The sequence below is a fragment of the Cololabis saira genome, chromosome 22 (assembly GCF_033807715.1).
Source record: "Cololabis saira isolate AMF1-May2022 chromosome 22, fColSai1.1, whole genome shotgun sequence".
In the NCBI taxonomy this organism is placed as follows: domain Eukaryota; kingdom Metazoa; phylum Chordata; class Actinopteri; order Beloniformes; family Belonidae; genus Cololabis; species Cololabis saira.
Genome location: NC_084608.1, coordinates 36,177,408 through 36,197,206, shown reverse-complemented (window position 1 = coordinate 36,197,206; position 19,799 = coordinate 36,177,408). Strand labels below are relative to the sequence as shown.

General features: G+C 42.2%; 1 protein-coding gene across 1 annotated transcript in view; it reads left to right on the top strand.

Moving 5' to 3' along the window:
• The window catches only part of LOC133423419 (cubilin-like), a 69,546-nt gene that overhangs the window by 27,292 nt on the left and 22,455 nt on the right, over window positions 1-19,799 (top strand). The window contains 11 exon segments of the mRNA XM_061713593.1: window positions 2,369-2,525; window positions 4,032-4,222; window positions 5,217-5,376; window positions 7,717-7,898; window positions 8,559-8,727; window positions 10,336-10,517; window positions 11,401-11,554; window positions 12,677-12,793; window positions 13,513-13,626; window positions 15,786-15,914; window positions 16,907-17,039. Of these exon segments, the coding sequence (XP_061569577.1) occupies window positions 2,369-2,525; window positions 4,032-4,222; window positions 5,217-5,376; window positions 7,717-7,898; window positions 8,559-8,727; window positions 10,336-10,517; window positions 11,401-11,554; window positions 12,677-12,793; window positions 13,513-13,626; window positions 15,786-15,914; window positions 16,907-17,039 (1,688 nt within the window).

The window sequence follows — 19,799 nt, the reverse complement described above, 5'->3', positions numbered from 1 at the left end:
CTCCTACGACTACCTGGCCGTGAGTCAGTCCTGGTTTAGAACCTGGAAGTTCAACTAGCTAGATCAGGGGTCGGCAACCCGCGGCTCTTTAGCGCCGCCCTAGTGGCTCTTTTTTCTCTTCTTTTTTCTTTTTTCTTCTTCTTTTTCCTTTTTTTCTCCTTTTCTCATTTTTTTCTCATTTTTTCTTTTTCTAAGTTTTCTTCTTTTTTCCTTTTTTTCTTTTCTCTTCTTTTTTTCCCCTTTTTTCTTTTTTCTTCTTTTTTTCTCTTTTTTCTTCTTTTTTTCCTTTTTTCTTTTTCTTCTTTTTTTCTTCTTTTTATTTTTTCTTCTTTTTCCTTTTTATCTCTTTTTTCTCTTTTTTTCTTCTTTTTTTCTTTCTTTTTTCTTTTATTTCTTCTTTTTCTCTTTTTTTACTTCTTTTTTTCTCTTTTTCCTTTTTTTCTTTTTTTAATTTTCTTTCTTTCTTTTTTTCTTCTTTTTTTTCTTTCTTATTTCTTTTTTTTCTTCTTTTTTCCTTTCTTTCTTCTTTTCTTTCTTCTTTTTCTTCTTTTTTCTTTCTTTTTTCTTTTTCTTATTTTTTTCCTTTTTTCTTCTTATTTTTTTCCTTTTTTTTCTTTCTTTCTTCTTTTTTTTCTTTATTTCTTTTTTCTTTCTTTTTTCCTTTTTTTCTTCTTATTTTTTTCCTTTTTCCTTTCCTTTTCAATCTCGACATTTTGACTTTTTTCCCAGTCCGGTTTAGAACCAGCCGTGAGTGGTAGTCCGGTTTATGGAGCTTTTACTGCAGATTCTGTTCGGCGGCAAAAGTTCAACTAGCTAAATAAACTTAGTGGTCAGAAGTGAAAGCAGGGGCCATTCATTTCCAGGAACCTGCATAAATATCTGTTAAGATGCTATGAGCAGCCAAACCTACAGGGGGCAGTGTAACGAGAAGATAAAGTCATGCTAGCCAATCAGAATCCTGGAAAAAAACGTCAACAAATGACACGTGTAACTTCCAGTTACTTCCAAGATGAACCAGAGTCTTTGGTTTGGAGTGACAGAGAAGTGGAGTTACTTTTAAGTGTGACTTTAGAATATAAAACAAGTAAAATACAAGATGATATTGACGGTTACAAACTAATTGTAACCACAGGCCGTGAGTCCTGGTTTAGAACCAGCAGCTCGTCCTGCTCCTACGACTACCTGGCCGTGAGTCCTGGTTTAGAACCTGGAAGTTCAACTAGCTAGATCAGGGGTCGGCAACCCGCGGCTCTTTAGCGCCGCCCTAGTGGCTCTTTTTTCTCTTCTTTTTTCTTTTTTCTTCTTTTTCCTTTTTTTCTCCTTTTCTCCTTTTTTCTGTTTTTTTCTTTTTTTTCTTTTTTTTCTTCTTTTTTTCCCTTTTTCTTTCTTTTTCTTCTTTTTTCTTCTTTTTTATTTTTTTCATTTTTTCTTCTTTTTCCTTTTTATCTCTTTTTTTATTTTTTTCTCAAAATATTGACTTTTTTCTCAAAATTTGACTTTTTTCTCAAAATATCGAGTTTTTTTCTCTACTTTTTTCTCAAAATTTTGACTTTTTTCTCAAAATTTTGACTTTTTTTCTCGACTTTTTTCTCAAAATTTTGACTTTTTTTCTCAAAATTTTGACTTTTTTTCTCAAAATTTTGACTTTTTTTCTCAAAATATTTACTTTTTTCTCAAAATTTTGACTTTTTTCTCAAAATATCGACTTTTTTCTCAAGATTTCGTCTTTTTTCCTCGACTTTTTTCTCGACATTTCGACTTTTTTCTCAAAATTTTGACTTTTTTCTCAAAATTCCGACTTTTTTCTCAAAATTGTGTCTTTTTCTTCAACATTTCGTCTTTTTTCTCAAAATTTCGACTCAAAAACGGATATTTCCCCTACTGCGCTTTGAAAAATCCCATCATTTCCAGGAACCTGCATAAATATCTGTTAAGGTGCTATGAGCAGCCAAACCTACAGGGGGCAGTGTAACGAGAAGATAAAGTCATGCTAGCCAATCAGAATCCTGGAAAAAAACATCAACAAATGACACGAGTAACTTCCAGTTACTTCCAAGATGAACGAGAGTCTTTGGTTTGGAGTAACAGAGAAGTGGAGTTACTTTTAAGTGTGACTTTAGAATATAAAACAGGTAAAATACAAGAAAATATTGACGGTTACAAACTAATTGTAACCACAGGTGTCACTCATGACGCTGGTGACGTTTCTGTCGCATTTTTGGAGAATTTGAGCTCTGTTTCCAGGTGTTTCCAGGTGTTTCCAGGTGTAATCACCTGCGTGTCTGTTTCCAGGTGTTTCCAGGTGTAATCACCTGCGTGTCTGTTTCCAGGTGTTTCCAGGTGTAATCACCTGCGTGTCTGTTTCCAGGTGTATGACGGGAACAGCAGCAGCTCCGCTGAGCTAGCTAAGCTGTGCGGCAGCCAAGTTCCCGCCGCCATCAACTCCTCCGGACACCAGCTGTTCGTCAAGCTGAGGACGGACAGCAGCGTCGGAGCCGGAGGATTCCTGGCCTCGTATACCACACGTACGACATCACACACACAAAACACACTCTACACACTGAAAACACACACAAAACACACTGAAAACACACACAAAACACACATCAGACACACATCACACATGACAGCGTCGGAGCCGGAGGATTCCTGGCCTCGTACTCTAATCACATACACATCACACACACATCACGCACACTAAACACACACTAAACACACTCAAAACACACACATCACACACACAAAACACACAAAACACATTCTACTACACTCTCTGCTACACCTGACCAGGTCATTGTTGTTGTGGATTATAGAGGTCATGTGATCGCTAGCTTGGAGCTTATTCATTTTTAATTTAAGAGAAACGCAATATACTCCCATGATTCAGCAAGACACTCCCATGATTCAGCAAGATAGTCCCATGATTCAGCAAGATAGTCCCATGATTCAGCAATATACTCCCATGATTCAGCAATATAGTGCCATGATTCAGCAAGATACTCCCATGATTCAGCAATATACTCCCATGATTCAGCAATATACTCCCATGATTCAGCAATATACTCCCATGATTCAGCAATATACTCCCATGATTCAGCAAGATAGTCCCATGATTCAGCAATATACTCCCATGATTCAGCAATATAGTGCCATGATTCAGCAAGATACTCCCATGATTCAGCAATATACTCCCATGATTCAGCAATATACTCCCATGATTCAGCAATATACTCCCATGATTCAGCAATATACTCCCATGATTCAGCAAGATAGTCCCATGATTCAGCAATATACTCCCATGATTCAGCAAGATAGTCCCATGATTCAGCAAGATAGTGCCATGATTCAACAATATACTCCCATGATTCAGCAAGATAGTCCCATGATTCAGCAAGATAGTGCCATGATTCAGCAAGATAGTCCCAGGATTCAGCAATATACTCCCATGATTCAGCAATATACTCCCATGATTCAGCAATATACTCCCATGATTCAGCAATATACTCCCATGATTCAGCAAGATAGTCACAGGATTCAGCAAGATACTCCCATGATTCAGCAAGATACTCCCATGATTCAGCAAGATACTCCCATGATTCAGCAAGATACTCCCATGATTCAGCAATATACTCCCATGATTCAGCAAGATAGTCCCATGATTCAGCAATATACTCCCATGATTCAGCAAGATAGTCCCATGATTCAGCAAGATAGTGCCATGATTCAGCAAGATACTCCCATGATTCAGCAAGATACTCCCATGATTCAGCAAGATACTCCCATGATTCAGCAATATACTCCCATGATTCAGCAAGATACTCCCATGATTTAGCAAGATACTCCCATGATTCAGCAAGATACTCCCATGATTCAGCAAGATACTCCCATGATTCAGCAAGATACTCCCATGATTCAAAGCTAGGCTGACGCCATCGCTGATGTCTAAACCTCGTGGCATTGGCCGATGGATGGATATGGGAGGTTGTGATTGGTCGGTGGGACCCTCCTGACCCCGTCTCCTCTCTTCCCAGAATGCCGCGGGGTGCTGATCTCCGGCCGCCACAGCGGCGCCCTGGAGTCGCTGAACTTCCCCAACAACTACCCGAGCAACTCGCTGTGCAGCTGGACCATGCAGGCTAGCGCCGGCAACACCGTCAACTACACCTTCACCAGCTTCAGCATGGAGGGAACAACGGGCCGGTGCTACTACGACTACGTCAAGGTGGGTCGCCTAGCCGGGCCTAGCCGGGACGGTGCTACCACGACTAGCCGGGCAGGTGCTACTACGACTAGCCGGGCAGGTGCTACTACGACTAGCCGGGCCGGTGCTACCACGACTAGCCAGGTCGGTGCTACTACGATTAGCCAGGCCTAGCCAGGCTGGTGCTACTATGACTAGCCGGGCCAGTGCTACCACGATTAGCCGGGCCTAGCCGGGCCAGTGCTACTACGACTAGCCGGGCCGGTGCTACCACGACTAGCCAGGTCGGTGCTACTACGATTAGCCGGGCCTAGCCAGGCTGGTGCTACTATGACTAGCCGGGCCAGTGCTACCACGACTAGCCGGGCCAGTGCTACTACGATTAGCCGGGCCAGTCCTACCACGATTAGCCGGGCCAGTGCTACCACGACTAGCCGGGCCGGTGCTACTACGACTAGCCGGGCCGGTGCTACCACGACTAGCCGGGCCGGTGCTACTACGACTTGCACGACTAGCCGAGAAAAAAGTCGCAATGTTGAGAAAAATGTTGAAATGTCTAGAAAAAAGTTGAAATGTCGAGGAAATAGTCAAAATTTCGTGAAAAATGTCGAAATTAAAAAGGAAAGGAATAAGGAAGAAAAAAGGAAAAAAAGAAGAAAAAAAGAAGAAAGGAGAAGAAAAAGAAAAAGAAAAAAAAGAAGAAAAAAGGTCAAACATTTTTGAAAAAGCTCCAGGAGCCAATAGGGCGGCGCTAAAGAGCTGCATGCGGCTCTGGAGCCGCGGGTTGCCGACCCCTGCCTTAGGGGATTCTGTAGAAGTGGTGATTTTATCTGAGAGGGATGTTCCAACTCTGACCTGCTGACATCTACTGGCAAGAAAATCAACAATCCATAAAAGCAGATGGAAGTGAGAACTCTGTTTCCAGTTTTTCTGCTAAGATGTTTGGTAAAATTGTACTAAAAGCTGATGAAAAGTCCATGTTCCAGATGTTGTTCTTCCTCCGAATGTGTGGCAGCTCTACGACGGCGCTAACGAGCAGGCTCCCCTGATTGGCTCGTTCTGCGGGAACGCCCCGCCCCCGGCTAACGGCACCACAGGCTCCGCCCTCACCGTGGTGTTCCGGTCCGACTCGTCCGTGTCCATGTCCGGGTTCCAGATGCTCTGGTTCCAGAACGGTGAGGAAACTTTACCAGTCAATCACATGAACAAAGTTTGACTGGCTTAACGTGATCAGCTTACACTGCAAAAAACTCTAAATCTTACCAGGAATATTCATCCTATTTCTAGTTAAAATGTCTCATTTTAGTAAAAAAAAATCTCATTACACTTAAACAAGACTCATCACGGGAAAAAACAACAGTTTTCACCTGTTTCAAGTAGATTTTCACTTAAAATAAGTAGAAAAATCTGCCAGTGGAACAAGATGTTTTTGCTTTTATTCTGCAAAAAGTAAATCTTACCAGGAATATTTGTCTCATTTCTAGTTAAAATGTCTCATTTTTAGTCAAAAAAATCTCATTAGACTTAAAATATGTCATATATTATGTTATATTATACTTGCTTAAGAAATATTTAGATATTTATGTGGATATTTATGTAGTATATTATTATATGTTGAGAGGGATAGTTATAATTATGTAATTTATGTTATATATTTATTATGTATGTAGCGTATATATATTTATAGGGATATTTATGTAGTTTATATAGATTTATATAATATTTATATTTACTATATATTAGGGGTGTAACAATATATCGTGCCACGAAATTTCGCGATACAAAAACGTCACAATACGTGTCGTGGAGGTGACAAAGTGTATCGCGATATTGGGTTATTAATATTAATCTATTGTGTTGACTAGAAATGCGCATCCGGCCGCGACCGCGGCCGCACCTCGACCCGCGGACCAAAATCTTACTCCGCTCAGAAGAAACTAGTCCCGTTTTGTGGTCCCGTTTTGAGCTCTGAACTTTTACTTATGTAAGGCTGGTGTAGAGTTAAGCCTTACCTTATTAAATTAAACCTTTTTGGGGTGGTGAGTAGGATAAACACACGGGCAACTTCTGCTGTGTACCAGTGTACTTTAATGTCCCTCAACAGCGTAGGATTTTAGAACATCAACACAGCACCTAGTGCTGTATCACTCCGCCCAATCTAAAACAGACTAATCACTACAGATAAACTGACTAGTGTCATTATAGTCCCTGATTTACATCAGAATATAACGAATATATTTATACAATAATGAACCCTGAATTACCTAAATAAACTTCTTAACAAAAAGAAATCTCCCCTTACACTTATAAGGTGAGCATGAATCAATCTTTTTTATGATGTAAAATTGTATGTATTTATTTACTTTTATTTATTTATTTCATTTTAGTTGTTAAATTAGAAAGAAAAAAGTCAAATCATACATGAGAGAAACTATTCAGTTTGTGGCAAAATATTTGTACTTGTATGAAACTGAAGATGCATAATGCAAACCTGACATTTACTTTTAGTTCAGTTTGTGGAAAATGGTTGGCCTGGCTTTTTCTTTAAAACTTAAACAGTTATAAAGCATTACAAACTGTAACAATAGGGCAAACGCACAGCATTGTTTTATATTTTGTGTCTTTCAAATAAAAGACATTTTTTTCCAGTCATATGTTCCTCATTCAAGGTTTTTAAAAAAATACTGCTATAATATCGTATCGTATCGTTATCGTGACCTCAATATCGTGTATCGTACCGTATCGTGAGATTAGCGTATCGTTACACCCCTACTATATATTGATATAATATTTATATTTTCTATATACTTATATGGATAATTATGTAGTAATAGGCATGTTTACGTAGTATTTATATACACTATATTTATATGGATATTGTGTAGATATACTCAAAATCTTACCAGGAATATTTGTCTTATTTCTAGTTAAAATCTCATTACACTTAAAACCAGAGTCATTACCAGAAAAGTAACTTATTTGACACATTTTCACCTGTTTCAAGTAAATTTTCACTTGAAACAGGTGAAAATTGTAGTTTTTTCCAGTGATGAGTCTTGTTTTAAGTGTAATGAGATTTTTTGACTAAATTTGAGACATTTTAACTAGAAATAAGACAATTATTATTATTATTATTATTATTATTATTATTATTATTATTATTAGGGCCTTCCCACTGACAGTGTGAAGGTCCTATTGCATCTGTAGGAATTTTTATAGTTTTCCTCGTTTTTCTTCAGACGAAATTAGTTCCTTTTTTTTCCCCTAAACGTGCCCAAAAAAGTCACCAAATTTTGCACCAAGCCAGTCCTGGTGAAAAATGTGATATTTAATGGTTTGCATTAATGGGCGTGGCCTAATGGCTCAACAGCGCCCCCTAGAAAACTTTGTGCCTCAAGCCCCATAATACGCTTTGACGTAAATGCACGAAAATCGGTACACACCTGTATCATGTCACAACTTAAAGAAAAGTCATCTTCATCCAACCAGAGATCATACATCCATCCATCCTGCAGGTTGCGGCGGGGACCTGTCCGGGCCCGGCGGGTCCTTCCACAGTCCCGGTTACCCCAGCCGGTACCCGGAGAACACGGAGTGTATCTGGTACGTCAGCACCGAGGCCGGCAGCAGCATCACCCTAACCATCCACCAGTTCGACGTGGAGTTCCACCCGGACTGCAACTACGACGTCCTGGAGGTGAGAAACACCCAGAATCTCACCTGTTCAGGTGAGGAACACTCACCTGTTCCTGGTGTCATGCAGCTCTTGCGAGATTATATAAGGTTTACATAAGTCTGTGCTCAACCCGTTGAGCAAAGTTTACCATGAACATGCCAAATTAATTGTTAAACGAAAATAAAAAATTACTTTAACACCAGCTACTTTTTGCTACCTGCTGTAACCGTCAACAAATCTGTACCAGTTGGTTGTTGTCATGGAAACATTGTAGCTTCCCTGACGTGGAATGATCTGCTATGATGAGACTTTAGAATAGAAGCCGTGGTATAAGCTCATTATACCACAGTTAACAACCAATCAGATCATTATACCACAGTTAACAACCAATCAGATCATTATACCACAGTTAACAACCAATCAGATTGCAGGATTCCACCTTTCCGTTTTCTAATGGTATTTTTATGTCTCAGAGAGAGCAGGGAGTGAAGGATCATGGGTAGTTGATGTGGATATTTGCAGTAACACAGGAACCAGCTCTTAGCCTCTGATTGGTTGATGATGTAGATGAAGAGAATATGAAGTTAGTTGGTGTGAGAGAAGATGGTGATGGACGGGTGGAGGTTGGGATGGAGCTGCTGGTGTTTCCATGTTTGTTTGACCTCCTCCTCCTCCCCCCAGGTCTTCGGGGGTCCGGACCTCCTCGCCCCCCGGCTGGTCCAGCTCTGCTCCACCACCTCCTCCCCCATGCAGATCTCCAGCACCGGGAACCTGCTGACGGTGCGGTTCCGGTCCGACGCCTACGTCAGCGGCGGAGGGTTCAACGCTAGCTGGACCCAAGTCCAGGGAGGTGGGTCGTACCGGGAACTTAGACAAAAACACTGTTCAACGCTAGCTGGACCAAGTCCAGGGAGGTGCGTCTTTCCGAAAACTTAGACAAAAACTCTGTTCAACGCTAGCTGGACCCAAGTCCAGGGAGGTGCGTCGTACCGGGAACTTAGACAAAAACACCGTTCAATGCTAGCTGGACCAAGTCCAGGGAGGTGCGTCTTTCCGAAAACTTAGACAAAAACTCTGTTCAACGCTAGCTGGACCCAAGTCCAGGGAGGTGCGTCTTTCCGAAAACTTAGACAAAAACTCTGTTCAACGTTAGCTGGACCAAGTCCAGGGAGGTGCGTCGTACTGGAAACTCTTACCATCTCGTATAGTTCAATGGTGTTGTGCCACAAGTAGGGGGCGCTGTTCAGTTATCAAGAATTATTAATACTTTTATTCAACAATTATTAATTATTAATAAGGTAGATTACTTATCAAATTGAATTATCAAAATGACTTGATTGTGCTTGAGCTGATCTGGGCACGCTGCCGTAGGTCCTCCTTGCAAGAGGAACTTAGGAAGGAGAACGTTAGTGCGAGATGGGAGCCGATAACCGCCGCAGCGGAGCAGCGCTCCGGGGAATCTTCCCCCCCCCTCCCGGGGGGGAGGCCGGTCTTCCGACGTGCCTTTGGCACGAAGACAAGAGCGGACGAACTGCTCTGATGAAGGGTTGAGAGGAAGAGAAGAGAGAGTTTTGGGGGAGACACAGAGATTTTGTCCTCCGCGGGTTCGCGTGACGTCAGGCGCCGCCCCCCCCCCCAAGGCACACTTGTCTTTTTAGTTTTCAGAGCGGCCATTTTGAGAGGCATCCAAAGCTGATTTCAGGTTGAGCCGGCTTTAAAGTCAAATTCACATTCACAAAATGTTCATAAGCATTCATAAGTTCAGAGTTCACATGAGCACATGAATGGTAGTCCAAAACTGGGCCGTCAAGAATTTAACAAAAAAAAGAAAAAAAAAGTCTAAATTTCGAGAAAAAAGTCGATATGTTGAGAAAAAAGTCGAAATGTCGAGAAAAAAGTCAAAATTTCGAGAAAAAAGTCGATATGTTGAGGAAAAAAGTCGAAATTTTTGAGAACCTAGATAGTTAGCATTCATGTTGTTGAGTCAGGCTTGGCTAGCTAGTTGAATCTAGCTAGTCTAGTAAAGCTAGGCTAGGCTAGCTAGTTAAACCTAGCTGGTCTAGTAAAGCTAGGCTAGGCTAGCTAGTTAAACCTAGCTAGTTTAGTAGGGCTAGGCTAGCTAGTTAGACCTAGCTAGTCTAGTCAGGCTAGGCTAGCTAGTTAAACCTAGCTAGTCTAGTAAAGCTAGGCTAGCTAGTTAAACCTAGCTAACCTAGTAAGGCTAGGCTAGCTAGTTAAACCTAGCTAACCTAGTAAGGCTAGGTTAGCTAGTTAAACCTACCAAGTCTAGTAAAGCTAGGCTAGGCTACCTACTTAAACCTGTCTTCTTCTCTCTCACCCTAGTTTCCTGAAAGCCACTGCAGCCACAAAACCCTAAGAAAAAAAGAAAACTCAACACTTTGTTTAAAAATAAAAGAAGACTAAAGTGACTGTGATTAACGCTAACGTTTGTCCCCAGGCTGCGGCGGCCCGATCACGGCTCCGTCCGGCGAGTTCCACTCGCCCTCGTACCCGAGCAGCTACCCCAGCAACGTGGACTGTTCCTGGGTCGTTAGCGTCGACCACAACCACCGCGTCCTGCTCAACTTCACCGACCTGGACATCGAGAGCCACAGCAGCTGCTCCTGGGACTACGTAGCTGTGAGTTAGCCTAGGCTAGGCTAGGCTAGCAATGAGCAGAACCACAGCAGCTGCTCCTGGGACTACGTAGCTGTGAGTTAGCCTAGGCTAGGCTAGCCAGGAGCAGAACCACAGCAGCTGCTCCGTGGACTACGTAGCCATGAGTTAGCCTAGGCTAGGCTAGCCAGGAGCAGAACCACAGCAGCTGCTCCTGGGACTACGTAGCTGTGAGTTAGCCTAGGCTAGGCTAGCCAGGAGCAAAACCACAGCAGCTGCTCCTGGGACTACGTAGCTGTGAGTTAGCCTAGGCTAGGCTAGGCTAGGCTAGCAATGAGCAGAACCACAGCAGCTGCTCCTGGGGCTACGTAGCTGTGAGTTAGCCTAGGCTAGGCTAAGCTAACCAGGAGCAGAGCCACAACAGCTGCTCCTGGGACTACGTAGCTGTGAGTTAGCCTAGGCTAGGCTAGCCAGGAGCAGAACCACAGCAGCTGCTCCTGGGACTACGTAGCTGTGAGTTAGCCTAGGCTAGGCTAGGCTAGCCAGGAGCAGAACCACAGCAGCTGCTCCTGGGACTACGTAGCCGTGAGTTAGGCTAGGATAGGCTATGCTAGGCTAGGCTAACTTAGCTAGTTTGGTAAGGCTAGGCTAGCTAGTTAAACCTAGCTAGTTAAACCTAACTAGCCAACCCAGATTCGTTGGAGGTTTTGATCAGTTTTCTTTGGTTTTGATCAGTTTTCTTTGGTTTTGATCAGTTTTCTTTGGTTTTTTGATCAGTTTTCTTTGGTTTTGATCAGTTTTCTTTGGTTTGTTGATCAGTTTTCTTTGGTTTTGATCAGTTTTCTTTGGTTTTGATCATTTTCTTTGGTCAAAAACCAACCGAAGGTTCCTGTTTTTCCTCCTCCAGGTCCACGACGGTCCCTCCATCTTGTTTCCTCTCCTCTCTAAAGTCTGCGGCTCCTTTTCTCCTCCGATCGTCTCAACCCAGAACATGGTTTACGTCCGGTTCCGGTCCGACTCCAGCCGGAACCACCGCGGCTTCAGCGCCAGGTTTTCCGAGGGTGAGTCTCCGTCTCGGGTCTTTGATATTTGGCACGTTAGTTATGGACATAAGGTTTTCAAAAACCACCGGAAACTAAGGGTGACGCCCCCTAGTGGCCGGTTTGCAGAAAATTCAAAATGGCTCCCGCCGAAAAGACCAAAGGTCATATTCTCAGATTCTCTTAGTCCTAGATTGTTTTATATTGTCACTTTTTCTACTTTTTTGTTAATACGAATTCAATTCTGAGATAAATGTCCTATTTCAAGGTCATGTTGAAGATCAAATTTAATTTTCAAGGTCATTTTCTGCCCAAAAAACTCAATATCTCTAGAATTAAAAAGCAGAAATTACAGAAAATTCAAAATGGCTCCCCCCGAAAAGACCAAAGGTCATTTCTCAGCTTCTCTTAGTCCTAGATTGTTGGATATTTTCACTTTCTCTACTTTTTTGGTGCTAGGAATATAATTCTGACATAATTTTTTTATTTCAAGGTCATGTCTAAGGTCAAATTTGAGTTAGTTAAGCTAGTTAAACCTAGCTAACCCAGATTCAAAGTCATACAATGCCTGCCTCTTATGGAGGATTTTTTGCGCCAAAATTAAATAAATAAATACATCATTAATTAATTAAAATGGGAATTAAATATATCATGAATTAATTAAATGTGTCATTAATTAATTAAAAGGGGAATTAAATGTATAATTAATTAATTAATTAATTAAATGTGTCATTAATTAATTAAATACTGAAATAATTAATTAAATACTGAAATAATAAATATATGTTTTTACTTAAAATGAATTGAATTTTAATTAATTAATGATACATTTAATTAATTAATTACATATTGAATTCCCATTTTAATTAATTAATGACACATGTAATTGATTAATAAATTATATATTTATTTATTTAATTTTGGCACAAAAAAATCCTCCATTGCCTCTATCGCTTATTGATTAATTTTGAATGTTCTGCAAACCGGCCACTACGCGGCCGTTTTCCCAATTTGTTTGCAGTGGTTTTTGAAAAACCTTATATCCATAACTAACATGCCAAAATATCAAAAACACGGTTTCCATGAATTATCTCCCAGCTAGCATCATTCCATTGCTGATTCTGTCGTCTCTGTTTCCAACAGTTTGCGGTTCTTCCATCACGACGGACGATAACGGCGGCGCCATCGCGTCGCCGCGCTACCCGGCTAACTACCCGTCCAACCTGAACTGCAGCTGGATCATCCGAGCGCAGGAACCATGTGAGCCGCCGCCGCCGCTTAGCCCAACTTCCTGTTTCCTAGCTGCGGACATGAATGACATTTCATGAAATTCATAAAATTTTTACTTTTTTCTCGAAATTGTATTTCAAAATTTTTCTCGACATGTCGACTTTTTTTCGAAATTGTATTTCAACAATAATCTCGACATTTCGATTTTATTCACGAAATTTCAACTTTATTCTTGAAATTTTATTTAAACATTTTTCTCGCCATTTAGACTTTTTTTTCGACATTTCGACATTATTCATGAAATTTCAAAAAAAATTTCTCGACATTTCGACTTTATTCACGAAATTTTGACTTTATTCTTGAAATTGTATTTCAACATTATTCTCGAAATTTTCGACTTTAATTTCGACATTAATTTCAACATTTCAACTTTATTTTCGAAGTTTCCTAGCTGCCGTTAGCCTAGTAACTAGCCTACTAACTAACCTACTAACTAGCCTACTACCTAACCTACTAACTAGCCTACTAACTAGCCTACTAACTAACTTACTAACTAGCCTACTACCTAACCTACTAACTAGCCTACTAACTAGCCTACTAACTAACCTACTAACTAGCCTACTACCTAACCTACTAACTAGCCTACTAACTAGCCTACTAACTAGCCTACTACCTAACCTACTAACTAGCCTACTACCTAACCTACTAACTAGCCTACTAACTAGCCTCCTAACGTGTCTCCTCTCTAGTCAACCATGTGACCTTGTCGTTCACCGACATCGACATGGAGAAGGTGAACTCCGACTGTTCCCACGACGCGGTGGAGATTCTGGACGGAGACAACTACGACGCCCCGGCTATTGGTACGATTCTCTTTACATCTTTGAATTTGAATTTGAATTTGAAGATTTTTATTTCGAACATGCAAAAAAGAGTACAAAAAAGTAAAAAACTGAATACAAATATATATAACAAATCAGTGCAAACAAAAGAAAACAGAACAAACGCCCAGCATTTAGTTGTGCTACTATGTATGTATGAACTTATAGAAGTAATTATAATGTATAGTATTAGATCATCATTACTTTACTATAATACTACAATATAATAGAGAACAATAGACAGCAATGGTATAACAATATACTAACTATATAAGAGTAGATATGCTAGATATACTGGTTCATATATTTACCTTCATATAACATATGATACCTACATATAACATATCTATATCCATAATATACATCTATATATTTACATATATTAATAAATGTATAAATGTAATAAATGTACTAATGTAATAAATGTATTAATAAATAAATCCACACTACATGTGAGGACGTAGTGATGAGTTTCAATCAAGTGGTTTTATTAACCGAATATCCACGGCTTTAAAAAGTGACCGCAAGAGGTTGAGGGTTATGGTTTCGGTTAAGATTGGGGTTAAGGTTGGGATTAAGGTTGGGGTTAAAATTAGATTAAGATTAAGGTTATGGTTTCGGTTAAGGTTGGGGTTAAGATTGGGATTAGGGTTGGGGTTAAGATTTGGGTTAAGGTTAAGGTTGGGATTAAGGTTGGGGTTAAGGTTAAAGTTAAGGTTGGGGTTAAAGTTAAGGTTGGGGTTAACCTCTTCCCACACTTGTAAAAGTTGCCAAAAACGCCTATCCAAGGCGTACCTAAAGTAAATTGAAAGCTATTCTTGAACCGTTTAAAGTGCATGGATGGTTCTGCTCTCTTTTGAAAGGTAACACTCTGAAGTTTTTTCTCCAACTGTCAGAATCACTGTAACTGCTACTATAATTGAATAATCTAACTTTGAACACACTGAAATAGAAGGTTTTTATTTCAGTCGGAAATTATTTTCGTAATCAGATGTCTGCAGATGAGTGAATCTGTTACTTATTAGCTGGAAAACACAATGGGACCAAAGCCTGAAGCCTTATCTAGTGCAACATCAAATTTGATAAAAATAGCACAGAAAATGAGTATTTTACACTTGTTTTTGTCAGACTATGTCTAGGCGTTTCCAAAAATGGCCATTGGGGAGACGCTCAGTTTTGCTCACTGAAAGTTTTCAGACTGCGCTCAGCGCTCATGCTGCGGGTTTTTATACAGACCCCGTGGTGTCATACGTCGTTGTATTCAGGATCTCATTGGCTATAGAATGTGCCTGTCATCAGCATGATTGGCTGCAATTGGCTCATTTTTTTCATGACAAAAGGGGGGCATGAGCCTATTTCCAACACAGACGGTCATTGGCTGTTGATGGCTGTGGACGGCCAGAGGAATGGTCTGATTGGTCCAAATCGGTGTCAATCAATAGGACACGACCCCCACTCCATCTTGAGAAAAGAATTTCTATAGGAAAGCCCCGAAAACAAGAATTACAGTGAATTAAATTTGGAAATGTGGTAAATGGAGCGGCTAATTTCTAATGATGCAGCGGCTGTTTGTGGCTATTTACAGTTATAATGATGTATTTTGGACTAAATACTGTACTGGATTGGATATACTGAACCTTCCTGAATAAGACCGTTTTTGTGGGAATATTTTTCAACATATGATTTCTATGAAGATGAATAGGTGAGTTGCATCATTTGCACAAATCTTTGTTTGTTTGTTTGTGGTGTCGATATGTACCAGCTGCTTTGAGTATATCCTGAAATGGTTTATATGAATGGAATCACAAGAGTCTTAGCTTTCCAAAGGTATATCGCATGAGTATCTCACTTAACATATGAACTGTGTAAATGACCTAGTTATGTAAATTACGTCAAATCGACCCTAACCAGACAAAAGAAGCCAACGTTTGGCCCAGAGGTACAAAAGTGCTCAAAATGGACAACAAGCCTGCATTCCTATCTAGCTCTCGGTCAAACGTTGCTCTCGGAAACCCGTCTGGACTTTTAGGCATCCATTAGCCGTTAGCATCTGTTGGGCGTGATGCTAACTAAATCCACTGAAGTAAAAGTTAGACTGTGTTCCAGGAAGTAAAACTTGTTCTGGTTTGTCTCCTCAACAGGACGCTACTGCGGCTCCGAACTTCCTGTCCCGGTGACGTCGTTCAGCAACGCTCTGGTGGTCAACTTCCTGTCCGACCAATCGGTGTCCGGGAAGGGATTCAGGGCCACGTACACGGCCTCCACCTCCAGTAATCTATCTATCTATCTATCTATCTATCTATCTATCTATCTATCTATCTATCTATCTATCTATCTATCTATCTATCTATCTATCTATCTATCTATCTATCTATCTATCTATCTATCTATCTATCTATCTATCTATCTATCTATCTAGTACCTGCAGTCGATCTATCAGTCTAGTAGAAATGTCGAGAAAAATGACGAAATGTTGAGAAAAAAATCGAAATGTCGTGAATAAAGTTGAAATGTTGAGGAAAAAAGACTTTAATTGTAACATTAATTTCTATATTTCGACTTTTTTCTCAAAATTGTATTTCAACATTAATCTCGACATTTCGACTTTATTCTCGAAATTGTATGTCAATTCAATTCAATTCAATTTTATTTGTATAGGGTCCAATACAACATATGTTGTCTCTAGACGCTTTCCAGAGACCCAGAACATGAACATAAACCCCCGAGCAATTATTACATAAACAATGGCAGGTAAAAACTCCCCTAGTGGGAGAAAAACCTTAAGCCAAACAGTGGCAAGAAAAACTCCCCTTTAGGAGGAAAGAAACCTTGACCTGGACCTAAGGGGGGACCCTCCTGCCGAAGGCCAGACTGGGGGGTCGGGGACGTCAGCAGCCCAGCAGGCAGGTGGAAGCAGCAACTAGATGACCAGGGGGGGGGGGGAGGGGGCCGGGAACACAGGCCAGCCCGCAGCTCCTGAAGCTCCGGCCTGCAAACATGCACAAAAGAGAAAAAAAGGGGAGCCAGCACAAGAAACTACAGGAGCGACATTAATCTCAAAATTTCAACCTCTTTCTCAACATTTCGACTTTATTCATGAAATTTCTACTTTATTTCTTGAAATTGTATTTCAACATTTTTCTCGACATTTCGACTTTTTTACTGAAATTGTACTTCAACATTAATCCCGACATTTCAACTTGTTTCTCTAACTTGTATTCCAACATTGTCCCAGGTTCTCTAACTTGTATTTTTGTCCCAGGTTGCGGGGGGGACATGCTGATGCAGACCGGAGCCTTCAACAGCCCCAACTTCCCCGACTCGTACCCGCCCAACGTGGAGTGTGTTTGGACCATCAGGAGCTCGCCGGGAAACCGCCTACAGATGTCCTTCATGTTCGTCACATCATTTACTTCTTTTTTAATATACCGTATTTTCTGGACTATAAGCCGCTACTTTTGTCATAGGTTTTGAACCGTGCAGCTTATACAAAGGTGCAGCTATTCTGTGGATTTTTCTTCCACCACTAGGGGGCGCTCTAACCGGAATTAGAATCAAAACTAAGACAAAATAAATGTAAAGAAGAATACGCTACTTCTTCTTTAGCAGATAGAAGTAGAAGCAGATTTCAAACAGATAAATAGATAAATAAATACCAGTTATTTTCTCTTGGTTCTGTCCTGTTTTAATCAGCAAAGTTGCTGCCGTGTTAAAAGACACTGTTAGGAAAGATCTATTTAGGTACAAACATATACATCATTTACAGTTCAGAATCCTTCTGTACATGTAGTAAATATCTAATCTAACAACAGAAATATCTGCGGCTTGCAGATCTTTTTTTTAAATAGAGCGGATGCGGCTTCTAGTCCAGAAAATACGGTAAATATGATTGAGAAAACTCCATTAACAGGTGATAATAATCTACTTTTGACAATAACTATTTAGTCTCCAACTCTACATAAATGATTCAATGACGTGAGTCATGTGACTATTGTCAACTTTAGAGCAGAAAAACTAGCTAGCTAGATGTTTAAGAGAAGAAAATTTGTTGCTAAATTGACTTGGCTATTTCATATTCAACGCTAGTTAGACCTGAAGGATAGATTAGTGACGATAACGAAGCCTAAAGCTGGAGATTGTAACGTTCCAGCTCGGCCTAACGTTACTCCTTCCACGTCTGACGAGGACAAAGTGTGACAGGCTCACAAGGAGGAACCCAAGAGCGAGACAGTGGTGGAGTGAAGAATGAATTTATTTTAGGGAAGGGGAAAAAGGGGGTCCGGTGGGGGCAGAGGTGGTTGCTGGCCCGGGGAATGGCTGGCTTGGGGAGGAGAGGATGATGGAGGACTGAGTGGAAGCCAGGGGTCGCTTGGAGCTGGAAGGTGGCTAGGAGAACAGGCTGGTTGGAGCTGGCAGATGATAATGGTCCTGGGGAACAGCAGAAAAGGCAGTCAGTAACAAGATCAAAAAATAGCAAGAAGCTTTCACAAGGGTTTTCACTGGGATCGGCCTGAAGTGCGCACCACGGAGGTTTGACAACAATCTGGCGAGGAGTGGTGGAAAAACCAGTGTAGATATACTGCAGTGGAGATGAGTTGATGGCAGGCAGGTGTGGAGACTGAGGGAGCTGATGAGCTGATGGCAGGCAGGTGTGGAGGAATCCAGGAGCTGAGTGGCAGATGACCACACAAAACAAAACACAGGGAGTGACACAAGGAAACACAAGGGAGGGGAGAACACAGGGAAACACAGGGGAAGAGGGAGGTACAGCCATGGCTGTAACAGTACCCCCCCCTCAACGGGCGCCACCAGGCGACCCACCAGGCTTGTCAGGGTGCTCACGGTGGAAGTCCCGGACCAGGGACGCACCAAAAATATGCCGACGAGGAACCCAGCAGCGCTCCTCAGGCCCATAACCCTCCCAGTCCACCAGATACTGGAAGCCCCTGCCGCGGCGGCGCACGTCCAACAACCGCCGGACAGTGTAGGTCGGATGGTCATCGATGACGCGGGGGGGTGGGGGGGCCGCAGCTGGAGGAGACAGTGGGCTAGTGGAGACCGGCTTCAACTGGGAGACGTGAAATGCAGGGTGAACCCTCATGTGAGGAGGAAGCTTGAGCTTGACAACGGTGGGATTTATGACAGAAAGTATCTCATAAGGGCCAACATAACGGGGTGTGAGTTTCTTGGAAGAGGTTTGCAGAGGGAGATCCTTAGAAGAGAGCCATACTTTCTGACCTGGTTTGTAGTCAGGGGCCGGTGTTCGATGGCGGTCAGCAATGCGGCGATTGCGGTCAGCAGTGCGGAGCAAGGCAGCACGGGCATCCTTCCAGACCTTGCGGCAACGGCGAAGATGAGCTTGGACCGAAGGGACGGAGATGTCCTCCTCCAAGGCTGGAAACAGAGGTGGTTGGAAGCCCAAGCAACATTCAAAAGGTGACATACCCGTGGCGGCACTTGACAGGGAGTTGTGTGCATATTCAATCCATGGCAGGTGGGTGCTCCAGGAGGAGGGGTTCCTAAAAGCAACACAGCGAAGCGCAGCGCCCAGGTCCTGGTTGGCCCGCTCCGTCTGACCGTTAGTCTGGGGATGATAACCGGACGACAGACTCACCGAGGCGCCGAGGGCCTGGCAGAAGGCCTTCCAGACCTGCGAGATGAACTGGGGCCCACGGTCAGACACAATGTCGGAGGGTATGCCATGGAGGCGGAAGACATGGTACACCAACTGGTCAGCGGTCTCCAAGGCTGTAGGGAGCTTGAGGAGAGGCACAAAGTGCACAGATTTAGAGAACCGGTCCACAATGGTTAGTATAGTGGTATTACCTTGTGAAGGTGGAAGTCCAGTAACAAAGTCGAGGGCTATGTGAGACCAAGGACGAGCTGGGACTGGCAAGGGACGGAGTAACCCGGCAGGTGGTTGGTGAGAGGCCTTGGCACGGGCACACACTGTACAGGCGGACACAAAGGCACGGGTGTCAGAATCCATTGAAGGCCACCAGAAATGCCGCTTAAGGAGGGACAGGGTACGGGCAGTTCCGGGGTGGCAAGCAAACCGGGAAGTGTGCCCCCACTGGAGGACTTGGGAACGGGCGGAGCTAGGCACAAAGAGACGATTGGGAGGCCCGTTACCTGGGTCCGGCTGAGCCTGTTGA